This window comes from Morone saxatilis, unplaced genomic scaffold, assembly GCF_004916995.1.
Source record: "Morone saxatilis isolate NCDOM2014 unplaced genomic scaffold, NCSU_SB_2.0 Contig19, whole genome shotgun sequence".
Taxonomy (NCBI): domain Eukaryota; kingdom Metazoa; phylum Chordata; class Actinopteri; family Moronidae; genus Morone; species Morone saxatilis.
In genome coordinates, this window is record NW_023339751.1 from 20,214,719 (window position 1) to 20,241,315 (window position 26,597).

At 39.4% G+C, this 26,597-nt stretch overlaps 3 protein-coding genes and 1 long non-coding RNA gene across 4 annotated transcripts; 3 read left to right on the plus strand and 1 right to left on the minus strand.

Annotated features, from left to right (window-relative positions):
* Positions 1-968: 968 nt before the first annotated feature.
* On the plus strand, positions 969-3,829 carry LOC118329105 (runt-related transcription factor 3-like). Its single transcript, XM_035663073.1, has 5 exons — positions 969-1,676; positions 1,832-1,991; positions 2,562-2,666; positions 2,754-2,819; positions 3,179-3,829. The coding sequence occupies exons 1-5, from the start codon at positions 1,413-1,415 to the stop codon at positions 3,520-3,522; spliced, it is 939 nt and encodes a 312-aa protein (XP_035518966.1). The 5' UTR covers positions 969-1,412; the 3' UTR covers positions 3,523-3,829.
* Positions 3,830-3,892: 63 nt separating this feature from the next.
* On the minus strand, positions 3,893-10,820 carry LOC118329108 (follistatin-related protein 1-like). Its single transcript, XM_035663078.1, has 10 exons — positions 10,586-10,820; positions 10,241-10,315; positions 7,646-7,735; positions 6,970-7,099; positions 6,825-6,854; positions 6,504-6,625; positions 6,110-6,228; positions 5,194-5,306; positions 4,847-4,957; positions 3,893-4,713 (listed from the first exon to the last, which is right to left on the minus strand). The coding sequence occupies exons 2-10, from the start codon at positions 10,313-10,315 to the stop codon at positions 4,613-4,615; spliced, it is 891 nt and encodes a 296-aa protein (XP_035518971.1). The 5' UTR covers positions 10,586-10,820; the 3' UTR covers positions 3,893-4,612.
* A 1,711-nt stretch (positions 10,821-12,531) lies between these two features.
* Positions 12,532-23,306, plus strand: plekha3 (pleckstrin homology domain containing, family A (phosphoinositide binding specific) member 3). The gene is made up of 8 exons (XM_035663079.1): positions 12,532-12,889; positions 14,833-14,949; positions 15,040-15,189; positions 15,784-15,905; positions 16,253-16,357; positions 16,706-16,749; positions 18,480-18,574; positions 19,038-23,306. Exons 1-8 carry the CDS (start codon positions 12,850-12,852, stop codon positions 19,145-19,147), a joined length of 783 nt encoding a protein of 260 aa, XP_035518972.1. The 5' UTR covers positions 12,532-12,849; the 3' UTR covers positions 19,148-23,306.
* A 288-nt stretch (positions 23,307-23,594) lies between these two features.
* LOC118329722 lies at positions 23,595-25,019 on the plus strand. The gene is made up of 3 exons (XR_004796795.1): positions 23,595-23,726; positions 24,731-24,798; positions 24,937-25,019. It is a non-coding gene; the product is annotated as an uncharacterized LOC118329722 (long non-coding RNA).
* Positions 25,020-26,597: the final 1,578 nt, after the last annotated feature.

Below are 26,597 nucleotides of genomic sequence, written 5' to 3' on the forward strand. Positions count from 1 at the left end.
CATCACACCACATTTCCTGACTCATTTGGGTAAATCTAACCAAGCCAAACCTCTGTTCTATCTATTCCAACCTGTAAACCTGTATCTTGATTTAGCTCATCAAAACATATTTAAGTGTTTCTTTATCACCTTCAGCTGACATCTTCTGCTGCTGCGACAACCAGATCTTAAACGCTTCGATCAACCTTCAAACGTTGAATCTTTATTGGATTGATGTTTGAAATCATGTCGTTTGTTGATGCTGTGTGCCTGCTTGGTTGTCTCAGATTGTTTCATGGTTGTGTTGTGAAGGCAGAGACAGTTTTACACAATGCAGACAATATAGCTGCAAACTAATATTCAGTTGTTTCAGTTTTCAGTCCGTCGCCAGTTTGTTTGATACACCTTTATTGTAGGACTGCATTAGTTTTGCACCCACACACACACACACAAAGATACAATGGTCAAAGTCAACAAAAGACATCACTGCTCTAAATGTAGTGTGTAATGTAGACAATGGCATTTTGGGATCATTCAACCAAACCAAACCTATTCAGCTATGAAGTACAGAACAGACGCTGAGCTTAAAATAACAACATAGCAGAACAGATTGGAAGCAAATCAACAGACCGACCAAACACAGAGAATACACACACACACACACACACACACACACACACACATAAATACAGGGGGAGACAGGTGGTGTGACCGCAGTAACTTCCCCTCCGGCAGTAAAATCTGAATGATAATGCAGCGCCGTTCCCTCCTATTCAAACACTGCGGTGGATAAAACACAAAGCAGAGAAGAAGAAAAAGAGAAAGACGGACAGGAGGGAGAGAGGGAGAGACGGGGAGAGGGGGAAAAGCTTTTAACACTCTCACCAAAGTCGTGAAGAAAACGCAGTTGCTGCTCCTGTTGACACTTTTCGATTTTCGGCGCGATTTGATGACGTAATTTGTTTCCGGAAGCGCGGGACTCTGGTAGCTGTAGTTTTCTGCACTTTCTGGCCAACGCTTCCTCTCAATGGATACCTTTTTCATTTATATATCAATATCAATGCTAGATTGATTAAATATTTGAACTAGCGTTATATAGTTGATAATTGTTAAAGAGCAGTTTAAATATCTCTGTGTTTACTTAGACAATATAAAAACAGCAGCACATACTGCTGATGTTCAACATGAACTGTTTCTTATTGGACTAAAGACTGGGACCCTGCATGGAAGTATTTTCAAACCACAGTGAGGGAAATACTTTGTCATTAGATAACTGATTCAAAAGAAAGCTTCATATCTAAATTAAACATGTGACTAAGGGTTTAGGGTAAACCAGGCCATCTGTAAGTCTTTGGGAACTATAGGGACTCTATGACTCGGTAGGAAAAGTTAAATAGTTCTAAAAAAAACAAAAACATTAAAGACTAGGCTATATGGCTGACATTTTAAAGGAAAGAAAAAAGAAAGGTAGAAAAATCTTTCCGTCTCTCTGTTGCTCCCTCTCAGATCCTGTGGTAAAGCATCGGCCAACACCATCACCCACCAACCACCAACTGGATGACCAGGAGGTGAGGTCCCTCCACCAGCGCAGCACAGCGCCACACAGAGGCCTGGTACAGACTGACAGCCCGAACTTCCTCTGCAGCAGCCTGCCACAGCACTGGAGGTGTAACAAGACCCTGCCGAGAGTCTTCACTGTGAGGAATGATCTATCTATCTATCTATCTATCTATCTATCTATCTATCTACATCTACCTTTTAACCAGAGTGTATCCTTCCAGACAGGCCGTGTTCTCAGACTGTCAAATGTCTTAGGGTAAAGGACCAGTCCTAACCTTTCTCCATCTTCCAGGTGGTTGCCCTGGGCAACGACGTGCCAGACGGCGTGGTTGTCACAGTGATGGCTGGCAATGAAGACAACAGCAGCGCTGAGCTACGTAACGCCACAGCAACCATGAAGCAAGGCTACGCCCACTTTAATGACCTCCGCTTCATAGGTCGCAGCGGGAGAGGTAGCTAGATAGATATTCAACTGAGGGATGAGTCAAGGTTCAACACACTGAAGAAAACATTGTAGCCTATCATCCTTACATCCTGCTCCTCTATTGATTTCCAAGTGTTGTACTTGAAATGCCCTCCCTCACGCACAAATTGTGTAACTCAATATCTATAATCTTAAAGTTAGGATAAACAGAAACAAGACTTCTGATTCAATCAATTATTCATTATACAAGCAGTATCAACCCATCAAGTGATCATTTTTTCAAGTCAGGTTTATTCATATGACCCAAAAGAACAAGTTATCTCCGAGGGCTTTGCAGTCAATCTTTGCAACATATCTATCCTTATACCCTTGATTCAACTTCTTCAAAGCAATGTTAGTGAGGGATTGAGGATAGACAGTGGAATGAACAGATTGAAAAACCAACTACGAGATAAAATGTACTTGATTCAAGGAGCCTTTTAAACATGAATTACCATAACAGGTCATCCTATGTAACTAGGGTTTGTTGTTAACTTAAGCTACTTTTACAACCTCTATAACTTACCTGTACATGTGAACGGGTGTGTTATTTTTTCAGGCAAGAGTTTCACACTTTCCATCAATGTGATGACGTCGCCCCCTCAGATTGCCACCTTTCACAGAGCTATCAAGGTTACTGTGGATGGACAGCGGCTGCCAAGAAGTTAGTACACACCAGAGAAAATGATATGATTATGATTAACCAAGCTTTCAGTTCCAATGACTGTCTTCCGCTCCGCCTCTCTCACAGGACAGAGGCAGAAGGATGTGAAGTCAGGAATGTTCAGGTCATCCAGCAGCAGCACTGCATCATCAGGTACGAGAGGACGGATGTCATTTAGATCCTCACTTTTTAAATTAGGTGAAAGTAGAAATGTGAGAAAGCCGTGTTGAGTGTTTGTCCAACCTAAAAATGATTATATCCTATCTTTTGACTTAGCTGCATCTCATGTCTTCTTCAGTGGATGGAGTTTGCTCAGTTGTCATAAAGAAGGGTCATAACAGAGGTTAAATAATTATGTCATAACTGCACAAACCCCATGCACTGATGCAATGCAGCTGAAAGCTCTGGAAAAACCTTGAATTAAGTACTTCTTTTTCAAATTTTAACAATGGACTTTTATTATATGTTTCAGATTTTTGTTTGGCCAAGCTGATGATGTTGTCTCTCTCCAGATTGTAGATCCTATTCCTCCTCTCTGTGGACCAGTGAGCCGTCATTCCTGGGCCAGGTGACTTCTCTGACCCCCTCCTTCACTCCAAGTCCCAGAATGCACCACCTGCCTGCCCTCTCCTACTCCACCCAGGCCACACCATACAGCTCGTACCTGTGTTCTCCTCCTCCTCCCCCTCCGCTGAGCCACGGTGGTCAGTTCCAGCCGGGCAGCTTCTATTACGGACCGAACCAACCGGTCCAAACAACGGGGGATGATCGCAGCGTTGTCACAGCTCTGTCCAATTATATTGAAGGGGCGTGTCTTTCTTTAAGGGGGGAGGAGGCTGTGTGGAGGCCTTATTGATGATTGGATGTGTTGTGTTATACATCATCTTAAAGTAGAGTCTTTCATGTTATATTTTCAGTCTCCCACCCACCTGTAAAAAGAAATCTTTAAACTTGTTTTTCAGCATGCCTAACTTCTCTGTACCACAGTGATTATATTGTTCTTATTTATTGTACTGTTGTGAAAATATTTATTAATTAATTATTATTTAATAGTTATTTAATACTTTTACATATACTTTGGGTTAAACAATAACAGCAGTTGTTATACAATAAAAGCATTTATTAGCAACAAGTGTATTAAAAAAACAGCATTAACTTAATCTGAATACACAAAAGTTCATTACCAATAAAACAATTAACCCTGAATCAACCCCCTGAGTGTTTGAGAAGCCTATACAAACTGTTTTGACAAACTCAACCAATGATCAGTTTTTAGAATTTTTTTTGCTGATTTATAGTGACTTAAATCTTAAATATTTGTTGGTAAATAGTGACAAAATTCAAGGTTTAGACAAGTTGCAATACTGCTAGTATTACACGTGTACATAGAAAACGGTGAGATGCCAAACAATCTTTGAATATGTAAAACAACAGATCCATGAAAATATAAAAAGCAAATGGTCGATGACGATTCCTGTGAAGCTATAAAAACATTCTCTGTATGTAACAGTTACGATACGATACAAAGTACGATAAAAAACTGAGGCTATGATGTGTCTGCAGTTCAAGAAGACTCGGCTTCTGACTACAGGTGCAGTGGGTGTGGCCTCGTTGGAAGAAATACGAGGGGCGTTCACTCACCTCTAGGTATTCTTTATAGTATATATAATCAAGAGGGAGAGAAACCCCAGTCCCAGTACTTTGGCTCTAAATGCCCTCACTGTTTTGCATGTTTTAAACAATTAACTATGAATCAATCTGCAATTACACCACTAGATGCCACTAAATCCTACACAGTGGACCTTTAAATTATGTTGCAGTCTATTAGTCAGTCAAACACCTTCTTCTATAAGTGAAGTAGTGAGAATACTTTCCTCTTTGGGTAATGAGTCATTTTATTACAATCAATACATTTCCCCATCGCAGCAGTTGTGTTGACTGCCCACCTATAAAGCACTAAGTTCAGCCACTCTCCTGCTCCACTCCTCTTCTGTCATTTCTTCTTCTTCTGCTCCTTCCTTATCATCCTCTTCTACCTGGTGCTCCCCTGAAATACAGTTGATTATGTTACAAAGATAAAAACACCAGCCGATGGAACAAGAAAAGCCGTTATTGCAGTACAATATCTTTTTTGTTGAACATTAACATAGCAGTGTGAGTATGTGCGTGTGTGTCCTAACCAGTGCAGGTCAGTGCAGTGCAGACCCAGTTTCCACAGGCGCACACACACTTGTTACACTCCATCTGAGTTTCAGCTCCGTCCTCGAACACTTCGTCCTCCAGAGCACACTCTGCACACACATCAGAAAACATACAGGTAAATGGATGTATAAGAAAAACAGCTATTAGTCAACACAATCTGATATGGCTGTGTTAGACATGTCTTTTTTATATATTTTTTCCAACATAATATGCATAAACTGTGTCTTTAAAAATGTATTTGAGATTCAGACAGTATATATTTTCAATGTAATTTCTGTGTATTTTGTACACTTGTATGTGTGTGTGTGTGTGTGTATGAGATTACTTCTTTCATATGGATGGTAGGTGGATGTCAGACAGTTGATGAACTCAGTTAAACTCAGTTTCCAGTCGGCGTTTTCATCCGACAGCTCTATCAAAGCATCAACACACAGAGACCTGAGACAGAGAGAGAGTGGCATTAATGGAGGAGTCCACACATTAACTGTTGATTATAAGGATTTAATTACAACATTCGTTCAGTAAATCATATTTGAAACAAATCAAATGTACAGTTCAGACTATGTTTGCAGACTGACATTTTTTATACAATTCAAAGAACTAAGCCAATATTTGACAAATGAAGCTGAAAGGTGTATGTGTGCATAGAGAAAAGGATTAGTCATCTAGTAAAGCTTCGTTGAGCTGCATATCTCAATATGAGGTTCTGAACCACACTTTGTACAGTATGTGATGCTCAAAACACCAAATATATTACCCATGATAATCAAACAGACCCAGTGATGGTAAGTAACTCAGCACATTTGCTCAAGTGTGCTGTACCTTTTGTACAGTTGTAAGGTACTTAAGTATTTCCATTTTCTAGATGTAGATAGATCTACAGAGGGAGCAGGTCCTCTTCTATGGAGGCCACCATGTAAAACTACCATGTTTCTACAGCAGCCCAGCAATTAGCAACTACACCCTTAGATGCCACTAGATCCTACACACTGGCCCTTTAAGTAAAATTCTGAATGCAGGACTTTTACTTATAACAGAGTATTTCTACACTGTGATATTTCTACTTTTACTTAAATAGAAGATCTGAGTACCACTGAAGAGACCTTTATATACTGTATAACAGCTGAACTACCACACTAACTAGATGAGTCCCAACTACCTCCACATAATCTTCTGCTTCACTGTTCACTGTTATTACTCACTGACCGTTTTCTTCATCAAATCACTGTGTCTGTGTGTACCTCAGTAGCAAGTTCGTCTCCAAAGTATTAGAGTATGTCAGATTGAGGGCCGTCTCATTATGTTTCAGGAAGCTCAGGAACTCTTTGGAGTCAAGCTCTGAATCCCCATTGTCATACGTCTGTAACATACAAACACAGAGTTAAAAAACACTGAATTTAAAATATCAATTTCAGCTTTTCACCTATAGTTGGAGCGCACTTGGCTCATAATTAGTCAAGTTTTGTCCAGGTGCAAAATATGCAACTGAAATCCTTCTCTCTCCTTAAAAACAGAAATAATTATAGGTAACCCATCTTTTTATGATTTAAAATCAAGTTCATGGTTTGTAAAACCAGAGTGGTTTTACAAACTGGCAAATTGCCATAAAAAGTGAGGGAGGGTGAAAGTTCTGACCTTGAAGTACGTTTGCAGGAGGTCATTGGCTGAGGACACATTTGAGGCAGATTCCACCTCCTCCTGAACCCACTGGATCACTCTCTCTCTCAGCCAGTCACGATCAGACAGGAAACACACGACTACACATGCAAACACGGGGACACACAAACAACAAATAAAACTGTATAAAATGCATATAAAATGGCCATTCAATTTTTCATAAGGTCCTTAAACTAAAAAAATAAATAAAAAATGAGTACACAGATTATGAACTAACTCAGAAAATGATTTGAATTTTACATGGTTTTGTTATATTTCTATAATAAGCTGCAGACTTACTGGGGCTCACATCTGTCTTTGTAGGTTTCTCTGCAAATAAAACACACAGACCACTGTCACGTGTCACATACTGCTTTAACAGTCTGTATTGTCTACATACTGTTTGTAGGTGCATGCATGAGTGTATTAGTGTGTTTATACTGACCCAGACAGTGTCCTCTGTGCTCTACATGTATCTTTGTCTGGGTGATGCAGGCGTCTCTGTGCAGCTCACAGTGATTTCTGTACGATCTGCCGTTACTGCCACACACCCAGTGCTCTGTCACATCACACTGCTGCAGAGAGAGGACGGTCAACAGACGTTTCCCAAAAACATAACCTGCAGAAGTAGGCTTAAGACGGCAGAGCCTGAGACCCACTGCAGAGCCTAGAGATAGGTCAACACACCATTTAACGTGAATACTGGGCTTCCATAGGAACGCTTATACGCTTACCTATATTTCCTATAAACCTAAATGAATAGTGTGTTAGTGTGTGTGTGTGTGATCAAATATGTGAATTCTATGTATATGCTTTTTTCAGTTAGATTCTCTACTGATATGTATCATTAAGTCAATTAATAATTTCTGTGATTTGCTGATTGTTTTTATCTTGGGACAAAGGCTTATATGCAAATAAAACAAATTTCATTCGAGTCTCACATAGACTGATTCAGATGTATACAGAGTTTCTGTAATCTAAGAAGTAATCGGATACATTTTAAAGAAGTATTTTGAAAACAGTCTGAGCGACTATTCACTTAACAAGAGGAACAGTCCAGTTCAGATGTATATTGTCCCACAAGAATTAGTTTTAGGTTGTTGTGAATTCAGTAACTTTACCTGTAAACAGCGACAGACTGGTTCTCCTCTGTCCGTTGATACACACTCTCGACCCGCACCACAGAAAGTCCTGGCACACACCGACTGATCCTAAGACACACACAGAGAGAGAGAGAGAGATGTATCTTATTTTCTTGGTATTTCTGTTTTATATAGTAAACAATGTGAAGAAATGGGAAGTTGGTGTGAGTCTGTGTGTGCTTGAGACTCCAGATGGTGACCTTTAACCTCCCACTGGGAGAGGCACATGCCATTTTGAATGACAATGGCTCTCTCAACACACACACACACACACACACACACGCATTACTATCGAGGCAGCTGGACAGCGGTACAGCTCATATTGAGAGTTTTTTTTTCTTCAAAGGTTGGCTCTTTTTTGTGCTTTGGCCGCCATTCCAGATCTGGCGACATGGTGACATGAGCAGGGTCCATTTGGCAACAAGTGCTAAAACTTTTGAACTAATTCCTAGTTTACCTGTAGTGCTCATTTTGAAGTGAAACTAAATGTAAACATACAAAAATATGACAATTTGGCTTTTAATACTGTGATCTGGTGACACTACCAAATGAGTTTAAATAATATGATAAATTGTTTGAGATGTGTCACCAGATCTCAGCAATAAAGTTCTGTGTTTGAGAGGTTTTTGTCTAACTGTATTTTGAGCTGTATTGTATGACACAGAGAGGTGTTTTAGTTAATTAGCCTACCCTAATTTATGAAAATGGGGTGGACAAAATAATAAAGACACTTGTCAGTATATAGCAACACAAACTGCAAAATGATCATAAAGTTGAATCAATAAATCTCTAAAGCAGGACCATTGTGTTAGACTGCATTAGATTTGGCAATGTGTACCTAATAAACCGGCAACTGTGTGTACACACACACTTCAACACCCTCAAGATTAGAAAACATAGACTGTCCTAAACAGACATTTTAATTCCAAACATTCCTATGTACTTACAGGTCAGCAAACCCGACACACACATGCACATGTTTGTACTTGTGAGGAGTGACATACTGCATACCCTCACCCGAACTTTAATCATCATAACTACATGCCCGACCCTGACCTACATTACCAACTCAAACTATAACATGAATTTACAACTTAACGCCCGGACAAAAAGCTTTTACCTTTCCAAAAATATTCTTTCTTTCTTTTTTTTTTAAATGTCTTCACTCTCAGGATCTACAACTCAAATTGTTCCACTCAAGGATGTACAAAAGCACACACACTCACACAATACATACATCTGTCGCCTCCAGCTGACATCTGCTACACCACAAACCTGCTGTTAGCAACCAGTTGACTGCAGCAAAACACACACACACACTCTGCAGTGGTGCAATTACATTTTCATGTGTGATCTTGTTTTGGTCGTTAAACAATTTGTCCACTTGGTTTTGAATCTTTTCTATTCTCTTCTTACTCTCACTTTTCATTCATCTCTTCCTCAACCCGTTTATCCTCATTATTTGTTCTACTTATGCTTCCTTCTGTTTCTTATTCTCTCCATCATGTATCTATTCTTTTTGCTGTCTTCTTTTCTTTGTTTTTTTGCTCTTTCTCTCTACTTTGTTTTTTTTCTTTTCTGTAAATCTAAGAATGTAGTCCAGCCTTTTCTTCCAACACATACAGTCTTAAAATATACTGAAAATGTGTTTACTGTTCTTTATTTAATTTTATATTTCTATATCATTGTGTGGCTGCAATGACGTGATTTGACCTTAGAATCATAGGTGAAACTTCACTTATTCTACCGCAACTGCTTTACTGTTGTTTTATTGTATTTTAGTTAGAAATGTTAAAGATACATGAAAATATAGTGAACCAACACCAGAGTTTCTCGAAACAAACCAACACATAGCAGCAGCGTGTGCACCAGCATTACAGCTGGAGGGGCTAAGATTAGAGATGAGCTGCTGACAGAAGCTTCACACACGCACACACACACACACACACACAGAAAGACAATGAGCAGGTTCTCAGGTATGTGTGTGAAGCTTCTATGTTCCTGCCGACACCTTCATAAATCACACACACGCTCACACTCCAGGGGATATTCAATATTTAGCTCTGTTTTCCTCAGTCCTGAGGTCAACATCAGTCTTTTCTGAGTGACTACTTGTGAAGGATTTACAGCAGTCTTGTGATGAACGAAAAGTGAAATATGATGAAAATTGGAAATGTCATTACTGGAAATATTTTAATCTGAAGTCATCAAGTTTTCAGCCATTCTACCTGTAGAGTTTCCCACATTCTATGTTTGATCTTGGTTTACATTTAACATTGTCCTCTTGTTTTTATGCAAGTGTTGCTCAGAAAGACAAGAGGACATAACAGGACGTGATGCAGAGGTTTTGTGAATGTAGTTCAGAGATTTGGTTTTGTGTTTACAGTTTTTAGAAAAGGGTGAACAGTTTCAAGAAATGCGTTGTAGCAATTGTGAAAAACTGTAATAGCAATGTGGTATTATCACTTTTGTATCACAAGTGAAACACTGTAACTCATAACTCCAGTTTGTCAGGTAAACAGCCGTGTTTTCCACAGTGTTGTAAGTAAAGAAAAATGCATTCACACTGTTTACCTTGGCCAGAGGAGACGAGGAGACTGGAGGAGAGGAGAGGAGCAACGGCAACAGGAGCACAAAGACCGTCAACATCTGGGGTCGAGAGGAGCGATAAGGATGAGGTGAAAAGAGGAGGAAAAAGCAGAGGACAGCAGACAGAAGGAGAGGAAAGGAGGATGAGGTGGGGAAAGAGAGGAGAGAAGAAGAGAATAAATCTCAAATATTAAGCATTTTAATGGCAGTAAAGCTACTCAATTTACCACTACTACTGCTACTGCTAATGTAGTAGTACTAGTATTACTCCAACTTCTTGTAATATGAATATTACCACTACTGTTAATAATATCATTAAAGCAGTCGTACCTTGCCAGCCTTAACACAGTTTGTCCAAAAGCTGTTGCTCTGTAATCAGCAAGTCAGCCTTAAAAAAGCCTGTAAGATCCAGTCAGTCAGTATCCCCCAAAAATATGTGATGAGCAGTCAGTCAGCTATGAAAAAGTAAAAGTGAGTCAGTCAGGTGGTAACTTCATATCGAAATATCCAAATGATCAGTATGGATCCCAGTTACCAACATGGAGTTTATATCCAGCCTGCTTACTCTGCAGTGAAACAACGTGTGAGCAACAAAAAGAAAGAAGAGGAGGAGGGATGCTGGGAGAAAAAGGAGACCAGCTGTCAAGAGACTTGTCTCCCCCCCCCCCCCAAACACACACACACACACCCACCCACCCTCATGAAATTTAAAGAAGTTAAAAGCACGCGACCAGCTGACATGTTCAGACAGCGTTGCACAGCAGGAGGACAGGAGAGAGGAGGTGAAGTTATTAGTCATCTGACTGACAAATGCACAGTAAAAAAGAAATCATCTGACCTGTAAAAACCTGATGACATCTTTCTACAGGTTTAAACTGTGCTGTTTGCTCCTGAATCATCTGAAACTACTGACAAACTGGATATTTTTATTCAATGTTTTGTTTTACAGAAGGATAACAGAAAGAGCATGTTTTCTGTTAGTAACTAGAATGTGCATTAGACAATGTGTGTGAGAGCTGCAGGCTGTTAGCTGCAGCAGCTTTTCACATTCTTTAGTGCCACCTACAGGTAAAGTTGTATCGAATGCTACAAACTCATTCATCATCCCTGCACAACTGTGCTGGATTTGGCTATGATGCCCTTAGCTGGATTTGAACTCTCAACCTCAGAGCAGGCCCTCCCTTTAAAACCTGTGTTGCCAGGGGGCTCAAACTCACATTTGCTGAATTTACTGTAGGAACTGACTGATCATCTGACCCTATGTTTTGTGAGTTAACAATGCTTATGCACTGTTAAAACTGGTAAAACTCAATATTAACTAAAATAATACCAAGGAGCATCCATTATGAAGAAAGGTAGCACAGGGAAAGGAAAACAAAACAGCGGAAAGCCGGCTCATAGAGAAAATGATCATAGACCAAGAGCCACAAAGTTTCTCCACACAAGTCAAACTGGCAGCTTTTTGTAAAGCAGCTTATTGAAAAAACTGAAGCTATATATATATAGCAGCAGTGGTGGAATGTAACTAAGTACATTTACTTTTCATGACACTTTTTACTTCTACTCCACTACATTTCAGTTGTAAATATATTTACTTTACAAAAATATTTTTGCATTCAAAACTTATGAAGAGCTTATAAAATATGACCCTTTGATATTAATTAAACTATACCCAATATAGGTTCAGTGGAGATGATTCATTGATTAAAAGTTGATTAGTGATGCAAAAACATGTCATAGCTCCACCTTCACAAATGTGAGAATTGGCTGCTTTTCTTTTTAACTATTTGACTAATTAGATTTATTGGTAATCATTTTGAGGTTTGGGTGTTGATTGGACACAAACAATGTGAAGGTGCAACATTGGGCTCTGGGTAATTGTGATGGCATTTCTCACAGTTTTTACAAACCAAACAATCTATTGATTAATGGAAATAATTATTAGTTGCAGCAGTCATATACAAAGCAAAGCAAGCTACAACAGTATAATCATGTTGTAGCCTAAGAGGACATTTTTCTGCAATGGCATAATACTTTAAGTACATTTTCCTGATTACAGCAAAATGCTTTTACTTAACCTAGGTGGCATTTTTAATGGAGGGCTTTTGTGACAGAATACTTCTATAATGTTGTAATGTACTAGTCGTTTTGCTGTTGTTACTGAAGTGAATGACCTGCATACTTCCTCCAGTAGTAGTGTAACCTTATCAAAGGTGTATAGTCCCTGTGAAATGACCCCAGCAGTCCACCGTAGCGAAGCTGCTGTTTTGTTGACATTTTTTCTCCATCAGCTGACTGCCCACAAGTTAGCTAGCTGCCAGTTTATGAACAGCTCAGCACAAACAAACCCTCAACATGACTTCAACCTGCCAACACTGCCGTTCCGCTCTCACAAACCACAGACAGTTCACACAGTTGTAGAGGAGCACCAGCTCATGATGGGGGTTATTTTCTAACCCGCTGTCACTGGAGGAGAAACAGACACAGCTCAGCTAACGTGACAGCCAGCTAGCTACGTTAGCTCGCTAGTCAGTTAGCCTGCCGGGCGACAGCGAAAAGCTAACAGGCTAAATTAGCCGATGTAAAGGGACACAATGGAGGGGATTCTGTACAAATGGACGAACTACATGACAGGTGAGTCCTCTGTGCGTCTGTGCGACTGTCCCACTGCTGTTTTAGCTACGTGTCTGTCTGTGTATCCGTACACACAGTGACTGAATGAACGACGGTGTTTGTGTTAGCTAACAGGGCTGATAGCCTATCAAACATCTTCAGCAGTCAGACTTAAAGTTAACACTTACAACCGACGCTAATAAGATATTATTATCATTATTATCATTATTATTATAAGGATGCGACGTGGCATATGCTAGCGTGCCGCTGCCGTGATTGGTAGCGTTAATTGAAATGTCTCAACCTCCTAATATAACGTTAATCTTTCTAATTAATGTTAAATCTTTGGCTGTATGTAGTGTGAAGTGATACAGCTGACAGTCTTAGCGGCCAACACTATCATATCGGCGTCAAACAGACACAGTGTCATTTCACTTTTGTTTATTTGAACACATTAAACTAACAGCTATTATGTGACATTGAGGCAACGCACGACTTTACAGTCACATTATTCTATGCTGGTATCTATAAACAGCAACGGGGACTATAATGGCATTTGACCTTAGTGTAACAGCATAGCATGGTATAAATAATACTGGTGGAGGACAATTATACACTGCACATGACTGTAATGACTGCCACTCTGGCCTGCTTTCTGTCCTCTGTGAGGAAGATGAGTGTCATATGAACACATCTCTCGACTTTTATTGCACTTGGACGAGGAAGTAAGTCCTTGCTTTTGTCTGTGAGTCTGCTGTATCATGTGATCTCTCGCTCATAAAGATCTCAGTTCTAAACATGCACGGAAATTGAAATAAATGGGGCAAACTAAAGTGCCATAAAGTGAAAATAGCAGAGATGAAGCACTGTAAGTTTGGGCCATGGGGACATAAAATCGAAGACATAAACACCGTAATGAAAAACATAAAACAGGCATAGTTGCATAAAAAAGACTGCAATAAAAGGTCACATTGAAGGAATGCACATGGCAGAGTAAATAGAGTTATGTTAGATATACATATGCCCCTGTGTATATCTAACTTTACATTAAACGTATTTTCATTGTCATTCTGTTTTCCTTCGTCATACTCTTCCTTTAGGTGTTTCACTTTTTGCATTGCTCTGCTACAATAGTAGGAAAATGTCACTGATACTATAATGTCTATAGTCTTAATTGATTTTAAGCACATTTCATCACAGTTTGAAGATGTCCTGGTAACAAGTCATAAATCTTACGACTTTATCAGAGAGCCTTGTTTACACCAGTTTTACAGTTCTGCTTTATTGTTAGTGGGGAGTGTTTTTCCTGTAAAAACAGATGTAATGTTTTCTGTGGCTCTGGAGGAGCTGTGTCAAAACTGACATAATGGTTATCTCGGCTTCGGCTTCGATTCACACAATTTTTTAACAGAAAGCCCGTGTTACAAACTGGAGCTGTGGAGTTTGAGACACATTTGTGTTTACAAGTCACAGAGAATTTAAGGGAAAAACACTATTAAGTTGCATTAAGGGAAATGAAATGATTTAGTATTAATTAATGATCAAGTTTTCTTTTTCAGGTTCCAGGTTCTCAATTGTGGTGATCAGTTGCTTTTCTTTATTTATGTGAGAATGATTTGAATATCTGGGTTTTAAAACAAGCAGGCTGGAGACACCACCTTTGGATTTATGAAACTGTGATGAGCACTTTTTTCAGAAAAGAAGGTGCAGAGTAATCATCAACAATGAAAATAATCATTAAGGACAACCAAAGGCTGCAGCATTTTTGCAATATCTGGGTTTTTTGTGCACTGATTTTAATGTGTCTCTTGTTAGTCTCCCAATTTTACAGAAGTGCAATACAGTTACGTACCTCTTAAATTCATATTAAAAATGTGCACTTTTATTGTTCTTTGGAACAGTAAAAACTTCACACAAAGTCACATATTTGTTATTTAGGTTTTAAGGTTGTTTTCTGTTCTCAGGCTGGCAGCCGCGCTGGTTCGTCTTGGAGAATGGAGTCATCTCTTATTACGACAGCGAGGACGACGTTGGTAAAGGAAGCAAAGGATCCATCAAGATGTCCGTGTGTGACATTAAAGGTTAGACCTGTTTAAAGTGCCCGGCAGATCCACCCACCTGTCCACACTCATGGTGCTAAAGGTAAACACTGTTCATATCTTATACTTCAGTTCATCCGTCAGATCCAACGCGTCTGGAGTTGATCATCCCCGGCGAGCAGCATTTCTACGTCCGAGCTGTGAACGCTGCAGAGAGACAGAGGTGGCTGGTGGCTTTAGGCTCATCTAAAGCTGGAACTCTGGACAGCCACAAACATAAAGGTACACAGTTTGTATGTAAATCTGTCCGTGTACGACGTCTGTGTTAGTTCCTCTTTCTGACGCTCTGTGTGTGGCAAAATGACTTTTAAACAAATTCAGAAAACACCCGTTGGGAGACAGTTAAGTGAGTGACTTCTCTTTGAATTGGTCCTTAAGATTATTTGGTTGTGGCATGCTGTACATCATGTGTTAAAATGGTATTTACAATAAGTCCTCATATAAAAAGCTGGTATTCAGAGGCCAGTAGTTACTGAGAGCGGGGGAATTATCTGTCCCTTACTAGAACGGCTCCAGTGATAAATTCAGCTTAATGTACTAATAAAAGGAAGGATGTAAGAAAGAAAAATGTGCAGGAAGTAAGGAGTTTCTGGGTGACGCACATACTCACACTGTTTTAGCATTTAGCAGATTGCTCTGGTTATTACGTTTTACTAATGGAGGAATGAAAATGCCACTTAAATAACCGGTACACAGGGTGGAGTCTTATAAAAGATTTGTTTCTCTGTTTATGACTCACTGACTGTAGATTTATCTCATTGTGACGTTTTAGCAAAGATATCTCAACTGTGTGTCTGTCTGTCTGTCCTCCGCCAGGTCCTGACTGTCTGAAGACCAAGATGTCTGAACTTCGTCTCTACTGTGACCTCCTCGTCCAGCAGGTCCAAACGATCCAATCACAACAGAGCGACGACACAGAGGCCATGCCCAGCTCAGAGGTAGCACATCTTCAGTCACATTTGTCTTTATTTTCACAAAGTTAGACTCATAACTTTGAGGTTTTCATATTTTTCTTACCATAATTAAGAAAGATCCTTCACTAGGTTTTATAGCAGGGTCATGTATCACCTGTATAGGGACAAGGAGAGATTCGGATAGTGTTTATTAAGGAGGAGTTTGTACCATCAAAGAACTGAACTTTAGACTAGACGGAGGCATTACATCTACTGTAGAATGACACATTGTATTATTTGTCTTAAAGATCATCAGTTTGCCATTTGTAGTTTAAGTTTATTGTGTTTTGAGAAAACTACAGATAATTGTCATTCTCTCTCTGTCTCCGCAGGCCTCTCTCCTCAGTGCAACCTGTGCAACTTTCATCAGGACTTTGGAGGAGTGTATGACCCTGGCCAACCAAAGTTTGACCCCTGACCTCCGACCTCCTGAAAGGGTAATTACACTTACTCCAGCTAATTCAAGTAGCATTATTCTGCAGAAACGTGTTTTGGTGACATTGTAAAAAAGGAACATCGTCCCAGGGTGGTAAGATTTAACAATAGTCAGAATAAGGGATATCCTGATAATGCCAGAATAAATATGTCTAATTGAATACATGTATATTGTATATTGGGAGTTATGGTGAATGACACCCAGTTATTTAGAAGAAGAAACAAAGATTAAGGAGTTGTTGAGCTGTAGGTGCAACTCACCATGCAAACTGCTTTATCTGACAGGCAGATATATGTTTGCATTGCAAATGTGTCATAAAACTAAAACAGCTGTTCTTCTGCCTGCCCAGATGAAGAGGTCAATCAGTCATCCTGGAACATACAGCTTTGACAGGTGAGTTTAAGCACACACATATTGTATCACCTAGCTTCATTCCTCCTTATTAGAGTCTCCTACCACTGCTCATTAGTAATAGTAACTTTATCTGTACAGCAAAGATGCAGCCCAAAGTGTTTAACAAAGCAGCAGATAAAAATGAAAATAAACAATAACAGTACCATAAAACAATGAAAATAACAACAAAAAAAAATGATAAAATCTATGTATTTAATTAAATTTCACTTACAAACCGACCTGTTGTCCAAATAATAGATAAAACAACCATATTATTATATTATAATATATTATCTTATTCAAATAATGCATGGCACTAGGATGTCATGTGGACAAAAATTTATAAATTACTATAAACTATGACCTCCAGGAGGCAGCATTGCAACAGCTTGAATACCCCAAACTACACTACCTAGAATCAGTGTCAGCCTCAAAGGATAGATACAGACTTAAAAAATGGGTTGTCTGGGAAGATATGGTAACATAAATTAGTCAAAATAGTAACATTTTCATTGACTTTTACTGACCAAACAGCTCTTGTTGTCTTGTTCTGGCTGATTCTTCATCAGCTACAGATGAAGGCGAGCATGTCAAGGTCAGATGAATGAGAAACATTGTGGTTCCTTGACTCCTCCTCCTCAAAAAGTCCCCTTGAACTTAAAATGTGCAGATTAAAAGGCAGTGAAAATCCCAGGCTCCTCTTGTTATTTTCTATGACAGTGGTTCTAAGCCTTTTTCCTCTTTTTTGTCTTGTCAAGTGACATTTTACGGATTGTTGACTCAGTGTTTATGTTAAAACGAGCAAGGTGGGTGAATTTGAAGCAGATTATTCTCCTGAGAGATGAGTTTTGATGATGAGTTTTCCCTGTCACTTGGCCATTGATCAGTCAGCTCATTGGTTGTTTTAACTGCATACTTTCTAATGCAGGATGAGAGTTAAGGCTCTGTGAATATAGCTTGTGTTCAAGTCTTTAAGGGTTAGATCTTAAATAATTAAAAGTTTTTAGTTTTCGTCACAGAAATGAAGAAAATGCTCCAATCCCCCTTAAAGCTTTGGCAACCTCCAGGCTGGATCTATGAGTAGATCTAACACAGGTTTTAGAGGACTTTTAGCAGGCATGTACTGTATAGACACATTGCAACTCTTTCACTTCGTTCAACACTGATAACTTTAATCTATTTCACTGACATTGCAAATTCAAATGTTTTTGTTTCTAACTTTGGAACAAAGGGCAGATAAACACACTGCAAAATGTCTATTGTATCCAAAACAAAAGATATTTTATGTAGATAATCTTTGTCATATTCAGAGGGGCTTGCCTATTTGCATAGAATGAGGGAGATGAGTGTGTTCATATATATGAAAGGGTTAGTAAAAACACTGGTAGTATGTTTCTCTCTTTGTGTTTGTCTTTTATTACTGTTAAGAAAAAGCCAAAGTAGGGGCCCATGGTAGCTCACCTGGTAGAGTGAACGCCCCATGTAGGCTGAGACCTGGGTTTGATTCCAACCTGCATGTCATCCACCCCCCTCTCTCCCCCCTTTCCTGTCTCTCCTTACCCTTTCTATAAATATAAAGGCATAAAAAGCCCCCAAAATATCTTTATTCAAAAAATGTCTTTAATAATGAGAAAAGGCCAAAGTAAACATTTCTATGTGTTTGAAAATAAAGCAGCCAAAACACTAATTAAGATTGTCAGCTTTTATAACTCTTTCCTTTTTTCCCTCAGGTCAGGTGTGCTTAAGGAGTACTTGAGTGGAGGTCAAAGGTCAACTCAGCGCAGGAACCGGACATGCTCCGACAGCTCTGTTTATGATACTGAACGTAAGTTACACTGCCTTTTTTTAAGTTTTACGTAAGTAAAACTTAATTTTAATAACAATAATGATAATAACTTATTTATATAGTTTACAATGTGCAGTCAGGAGGCAGAGGGCCAGGCACTGAGGCCAAACAAAGGCAAGACAAAATTAAGATAAAAAAACATGGTAGAGGGAAGACAATGATGAAAGATAAGAACGATAGCCAATAAAATCCAGTACAGTTCAGAGAAAGAAATAGAAATAGCCATCTTCTCGCTGATGATCTTTGTTTATAGAGGCAATAGTTTTACATTGAGACGGTTTCATACCCATTCAAAAACATATAAAAAACTATGTTTGAGTAAAAGATCTCAGTACTTCTTCCACCACTGATTTTATCTCTCTGTGACACTTAAATAAAAACAACCCACTGTTGAAAGCTGATGTGTGTGTACTCACTCCCTGCGTGTGCGTGTGTGTTCCAGGTGTGCTGCCCAGTCTCAACGGTGACTCGCCCTCCATTCCCGAAGAAAGAGGAGGCAGTGTGAGCCAAAAGACCACACCCACTGACACAGACACTGACCTGTCCATCTGAAGACCTGACCTCCATCCAAAACACCTGCTGGACTCCGTGAGAGGTCAAGAACACGACAAGATCAATATCAGCGACAGTGACCGCATCCATTCGAGATGCTGACGCCATCTCCATGAACCAAGGATGAATTGACCGACGTTTGACCTCCCCTGGGTCACTGGAGTCAGCTGATTGCCAAACACATGTGCATTGGAGTCACAATTAATTTTGAGTTTTTAAGTCTTGTCACTGGAGAGACAGAAAAGACAGCGGGAGAGATCTCACAGCTGCCCTAAGCTGGACTTGAACCTGAGACGTTGTGAGTATGAAGTATGTGATGAGGATGCTGCGATGTTCAATGTGCAAAATATTGCAGCAGGTAGCCACATTCACACTATGGACACACTCCAAGAGTTGATGGTAGCCTTTGAGTTCAGAGGGATTGTGACCTGGCACAGTGTGAATAACTGATCTCTGGACAGTTTAGATGGCAGGGATCGTTGTTCACTACTAGAAATGGACCAGAGATTGTGCAGGAAATGTTGAATTTCAACTCAAATTCTGCAACCATGAAAGGAAATCATCTCTTTGCGTTTTTTCTGCCTTTTCCACTCACTCAAGAACTTTCCTTTGAGACTTCCCAAGCATCTTCTACACTCTGCTTCCAGGCCTCCGTAATTGTGCTTGCCTGCTGAAAGCAAAGGTAAAAAAGAAGAACTCCGTCCCTCTTCCTGCCAGCTTCTCGTCTCGTAGTGGGCTGATATAGCTGAGGATGAAACCAGAGTGACAAACAGCGTCCCTGCAGGTTCCTGGAGCCAATTATCTCTGTTAGAGTACAGAAACACAGAGAGGAGAGGAGCTTGGGTCTTCAGATGCCAAAGTTTGCACAAACGTAATGATCTACATTAAATGTGCTGTCAGTCTGTTTTCTAGTAAAGCTTCGTCTCCACAGTTCAGCTGGTTATGCTCAGCCAGAACAACTGGGATGAGGAGAAAGACAACACTCCAGTTTGAGCTGCAGCTCTTTGCTGGAGGAGTTTGCACCTTCTCCTCCTGTTTGTTTCTGCTGCGTGATCAGGGGCCTCATTTATAAAATTCACTTATGATCAATATGGATCTTAAGTATGACTCACGCAGAAAAACACCTTCATAAATAACTTACTCTGACGTTGAAACGGTGTCATCTCTAAGCAAAGTCTAGACATGACGCAAATGATTTTCCTGCTGCTCATGTGAGGGTATTGCAGTTTGGGATGTAAATGCACCCGAGCCTGTGGTCAACTTTCCATTCGCTTTTTGAACCATGTGATAGGATGATCCCTTAAAGGGGTGAGGAGTTCATTGCCAGACGCAAAGTGTTTTGAAATAAAAACAGTATGCGCTGTTCTATAAATAGTGTGTCAAATCAGAAAGCCCCGGCTGTTCCTCACTAAACCCTCATATGTGTAAGCGTTATATAAGGGGGAGATCGCTAAGGCTGGTGCCGTCGCTTTAAAGTTACTTTGAGATTTATAGATCACAGGTGTGGTTGTTACAAATGCGCTTCGTAGAACCTGCATAAGCAAGGTTTTTTATGCTCAGTGTCTTGTGAATGGAACGTAAGCACACAGTTGGAAATACTCTTAAGTTGAAGTATAAAGCTAAGAACATTTTTCTAAATGAGACCCCTGGTGAAGTCTCTAAACTACCGATGGGTGTGAATGTGCAAGTTACTGCCTTTTAATGTTTGTATTTCTTGAGTGTTTTCTTGCCTTTTTGGCGATGAATTCCAGCCAAACGTGACCCCGAAAAAAACAAAAACAAGTACGGTGACCGTGAAAGCTGAGCACACAGCCACTTAATAGAACACAAATAGACTAAACACTTAACAACATTAGGAAACATACTCACAGACTTGTTGAGTTTTAAAGCATGTGTTTGTTGAGAACGTTTCCTTTCTTTGATGGCGTTTCACCTATTTGCAGCCGTAGATAAGTGCTTAAATGAATGAACTGGGACGAGGATTGAAGTTCAGCAGGGAGTTCAGATGATGCCTTTTGTGCACATGGTAGTCTTTCTCCGTCAGGCTGAGCTGTAGCTGCACTCTCCTCTGCCAAAGCAAACAACAGAACCTTGTCAAAAGGGGATTAATCAGCATTCACCTCTAAAATAAAAACATGTAGGAGTATGTCATTTTCTTGGGTTGCCATAAGACAAATCAGTCTTCAGGTAAAAAATGATAAACCTGGTGGAGGGAGAACAGTTAGCTCACGGATCCAAGGTGTCGGCTAAAAGTTGTGAATCTAATATCCTGCCTAAATGACCTCCTAATCCCGCACACTGTTGTCTTGTGACACGGCGTGGTGTTCGAACGCATGCAAAAGACGTCATCTGAACACAAACAATCGTGAGGTAAACAATCATGCCCAGTGACGAATACGGAGTTTCCTGGTAGAAGGCTGAACTGACGGGAAACTACAAGAAACTCCTGATTCGTTCCCTTATGGAGAGAGAGGTCCTGTGGTATACTTTCTACTGTAAACCCATCGTAGTGTGTGGCAGCAGCTTAGGGGACAGTTCACTCCTTCACAAATGTCAGCTTTGGACAAAAACACGTTTGCTAGCGTGAATTTGTATTTACACACTTTAATATTCTGATGTTTTCTTGGCTTGGGGAATTATGTGTAAACAGGCTGACCACAGCTGCTTCAATCTCTCCACCAATCAGGTATTTTCACTTCACCGTCAGAGATTAGACAGCCTAAAATAAATTCAGTTGCACCAAACACGTACAGTAACTCTCCCCAACATACAGTGTATAGGTGTGGTTGTTTTTTGCACTTTAGAGTTAAAAACAATGTCCTTTTTTGAATGTTAGTGCTCTGAAAAAAGGATTCCAGTGACAAAGGTACTGTGGTGGATAACAGTGATGATGATTGTGAAACTGATATTAATGTTTTAAACAAAAGAACTATTTTTGTTTCTAGTCAGTCTCTAATTTTTTATTTTGAAAGGATGTTTTGGAGCTTCAGCAGCCTTATATGTAACATTATGTAAACATACAGGACTTCCTTCTTGTGTTACCTTTACCAAAATGTGTGTTCAGTATTTGTTAGGTAACTGTTTATCTTCCTGCGTTTTCTTGAACTTCCCTTCACTTTCTCTAAATACTGTGAGGATGTTGCTCCAGAGGCCGCCGGTTGTTTCCAGAGAGAGTTCAGTCTGTCATCAGACAGTTTAGCCACTGCAGTTTTTCATTTCCCACGCATGTTGGCTCCACGTTCAGCTTCTGATGTCAAATAAATTGTGATTTTATAATTATTTATAACAGCATGGTAGTTCTATATTTTATCTTTAAATTATGATTTATATTCCTGTTGCCTATCAGGTTATTTTATTCATGATTGAAACATGAGATGGATTTAAAGCACCTGCAGGAGCTTGAAAAGCAGTTAAAACTGTTCCAAATTAATTGTTAAACAAAAAAGGGTTATCAAAGAATATATATATAAAAAAGAAAATATACAAAAGCTCAAGTTTGTGAATGTTTTCTGGTGTGTTTTGGCAGTTTTAACGGCCTTCATTATGAATTCATATTGGACAGACGGTCTCTTTAAAGGACAACATTTTGGGAATCATGCCTATTCTCTTAGTTAGTCTTTGAGTTAGAAGATTGATCCCACTCTTATATTTGTCTGGTATTTAAAAGGTAATCTGTATGTTTTTTTGTATGGATTAAATAAACGAAATATAATGTGTTAGTTAGTGAACTTTGGATTTTGTAACCTTTGGACAGAGTTAGGCTAGCTGTTTCCCTTTGTTTCTAGTCTTCATGCTAAGCTAAGCTAAGCTAAGCTAAGCTAACCGCCTCCTGGCTCTAGGTTAATATTTACAGTGGTATTAATCTTCTCATCTAAGGAAGTGGATAATTTGCCAAAATGTGAAACTATTCCTTTAAGGCTTTGGTCAACACAAATATCTCTGTTTCTTGTTTAGAGGATGAAGGGGGAAAAACCTGAATTAAACTGCTGAACTACGACTGAATCATATTTTCTTTATTCTGCGTTTTTTAACGACAGTCTGTCCAGTTTTTGGACAAACCAATGGAGAGATTTTCATGCCTTAAGTGTCTCTGCACGAAGTAACGTGTGTGGTTGTATCCGACTTTTCATTGTCTAAATAAAAAATATTTTAAACTGAAGTGAATTTAATGTTGTTTCTCATTGTTTATTCAAGCTTATAAACCCCTTACACACAGCGTAACACTGTCAGTAGATATGAAAATGTAACAGTAGAATAAATCAAAGAGCACTGGTGGTCAGTGCCAGAGAGGGTTTCGTTTTTTGGAAGACTGGAGCAGCCTGGAGGACGATCCTGCTGTGTATTTACAGAGGGTGTGTGTGTGTGTGTCTTATCTGTGGGCCTTTTTATGTCTTAGACGTTGTTGAATTAATTGTGTGTACTCTCACAACAACAGATGCAAAGAAGACACACACGCTCACCTGGGTGTAAACGCTCATTTACATGAACAAATGCAGGTACGTGACCCAGCTGTCCACACAACCGTCACAACAGTCATCCTGCCTCCTGGACCCGAAGAGGAGTGAAAGTACAAGAATGGGTAAGTGCTGTACATTTCAGGTACTTTTCTTGAGTTTTTTCTTTTAGTGCTACTTCATACTTCTACTCATTTCAGAAGGACATATTGTATTATGTATATATATTTTTTTACCAGTGTTTACTTTGAAAATTCAGGTTTTTGCAAAGAAAACTATGAAGAGTTTATAAAATGTGCTGCTTTTATATAAACTAATATACTGTTTATAACATTACAAAGGATCAGTTGATTAATCTATTAGGCGATTGACTGGCAACTTATTTTAAAAGTAATGTTTCATGTAAAACATTTTATGGTTCCAGCTTCCCAAATGTGAATATTTAGTTTTAGTTTTCTTTTAAGTATTTAAAGTTTTTTATTTTTTTTTATTTTTAGTAATTGTTGAACTCTTTGTTGGATAAAAGCATTGTGAAGGTGTCATTTTGGGCTCTGAGTAATTGTGATGGCATTTCTCACTATTTTCAGACTTTTTACAAACCAAACCATCAATTCATTAATGGAGGATTAAGATGATTTCATAATGAAAATAATTATTGGTTGCAGTGGTATACAAAATAGTTCAAAATAAGCTTCAACTACAACAGTGAGACCTACTTTTACATGAATGCACGAGTAATATTAATCTAATAATATAATACTACATACTTTTACTTTTAATAGTTTAAGATGATTTACTGATGATACTAATGCATACTTTTAATTTAGCTGACATTTTCAATGCAGTTGCAATGAATTTAACAGTAGTTTTTTCACAGTGTGGTATTTGTACTTTCACTTAAGTAATGGATCCGAATAGTTCCTCCACAACTACAGTGGAGTCTGACATTCATTCATATGCTCCACAGACTCCATTTTAAACCCACGGAAATGTCTGAACAACATTATTAATAGCTGGTGTCTTTACTAGTTCACTAACTTACTATATATTTTTGAACCTGCAGTAAACTGAAGAGCTAATTGAGAAATAAATATTTTAACTGGAAATCATATTGTTTTCTTGCCAACAGGGTTTTTAAAGGGATGAATGAATGCAGCGAATAAGGTGGAACAATGAGTGAAGGACTCATAAGTGATAGTAAGTTTGTATGGATTCAAATTTAAATTTTCACGTCTTTGTGATCCTCAGTTTCTGTTTCAGTCTTCCTCCTCTAACTGCTTCTGTCACTCTATGCTTTTTTTTAAAAAACCCTTCCCTGTTGTTTAATCTGTATAGACCAGTCCAGAGGACTTCAGTCATCCTCTGGAGCCTCCACTGAGGACCAGTGTGCAGACACTCCAAACCAACCAAAGGTAGCTATGCTTTATATGACAACCTGGGTATTTTCCAAAGTTACAGTTTTATGAATTCTCTGTTTCTGTTACTATCCCTCCAAAGCAGCTCAGAAAGGAAACTCTTGGTTGGGTTTTTATGATTGGCTTGAGGATTAAAAGTTGGCATATCAATAAAAGCAAAATTCAGCAATGGAAGTGCAATGGAAACAGACTTGATGAAAAAATCATGATGTACACGAAGCATGTCATGTGACTTGAACATCCACCGAGGAGACAAAACATGTCTGCGTCAAAAACATCAGATTGCGCACTTTTCTTTTACAATGGTTTAATGGCCCCTGGCTGGAGAATAAGCGCAACTTACTGTATATATCGCTGAATCAACTCCTCTTAAGGTTTGGTTAGGTTGAGAGAAATATTGTGGTTTGTGTTTAAATTGCAGCTGGTAAGGGGATCTTCGTCCTCATGACAATAACCACTTGAATATAGTCAGGGAACGACCATGGTCATGGTTCAAGGAAACCAATGTTGACTGTCAGTAGGAAGCAGGAAACAAACAGTGTTGTTTTGACCCACCCGTCTACCCTGACCTCCTGCCTCTGCAGACAGCCATTTTACCCTTAAAACAATATTTCTCTCAACTAAACTATGACCACAATCTTTAATTAGCCTATAAACTGTGGCAAATGGTGGCAGATCAGAAAATGTTAATGCAAGTAATTTTTAAATCTACGACAATGAGTTTTTAACTGGTTATTAAATAAATGTAATACTGATGGGTGTGTATGACCTACACTGTCAGAATCAACAAAAAAAGTTATTTGTAGCTGCTTTAAGGTTCTGACAAATGACCTGCAATATTCTGTTGTTTTAGCTTGAGGACTTGATGCAGCTCAGCATGCCAAACTCAAGTTCAACCTGAGAAAAAAAAGCCATTTATCATTTACTAGATAAATGACTCTTAACAACTAACTGAATAACTCCCGTCTCCCTCTCTTCAGGTCAGCTCAGGCCCTGCATTCCTCAATCTGTCTCGCTGTTCCGCCTGCTACCGGCAGACGCATCAGTGGGTGGACCATGGCGAGTCCAGCTCTTCAGCCGAAGACTCTGGACCCGACGAGGACTGGGAGTCAGAGGCAGAGTCTAGCTCCAGCAGCAGCTGCTCTCCGGAGGCTTTATCAGAAATACTTGAGAAGCCTGAAACAGAGAATCCCTTTCCGGGGGCTGGAGATGCTGCTGAACCTGAATTGAGCGAGGAAGATAAGAGCAGGACAAAGGGAATGACTCGAAGAGCCCCACTTGTCAAGTCTTTCTCCCTTCCCACCTCCCTTAATCCTTACCTCATCCCACTGTCCCTCCTGCCCCGCCCTCATAGAGTTGTCTCCACCCTAAACCTAGAGGTGTTATCCAAGAATGATGATGAGGCCTTCTACACCATCAAACAACATATGTCTGAGGCAGAGGAGAAGAAAAAGGAGATAAATACTAGAGGAGAATTCAACAATCTGATGCCTCCACAGATTGGATTACCGTGGCAACATAGGTCACACCCAACATTAGAGCAACACCAGCTGTCATACCAGTACCAACAACAACCACACC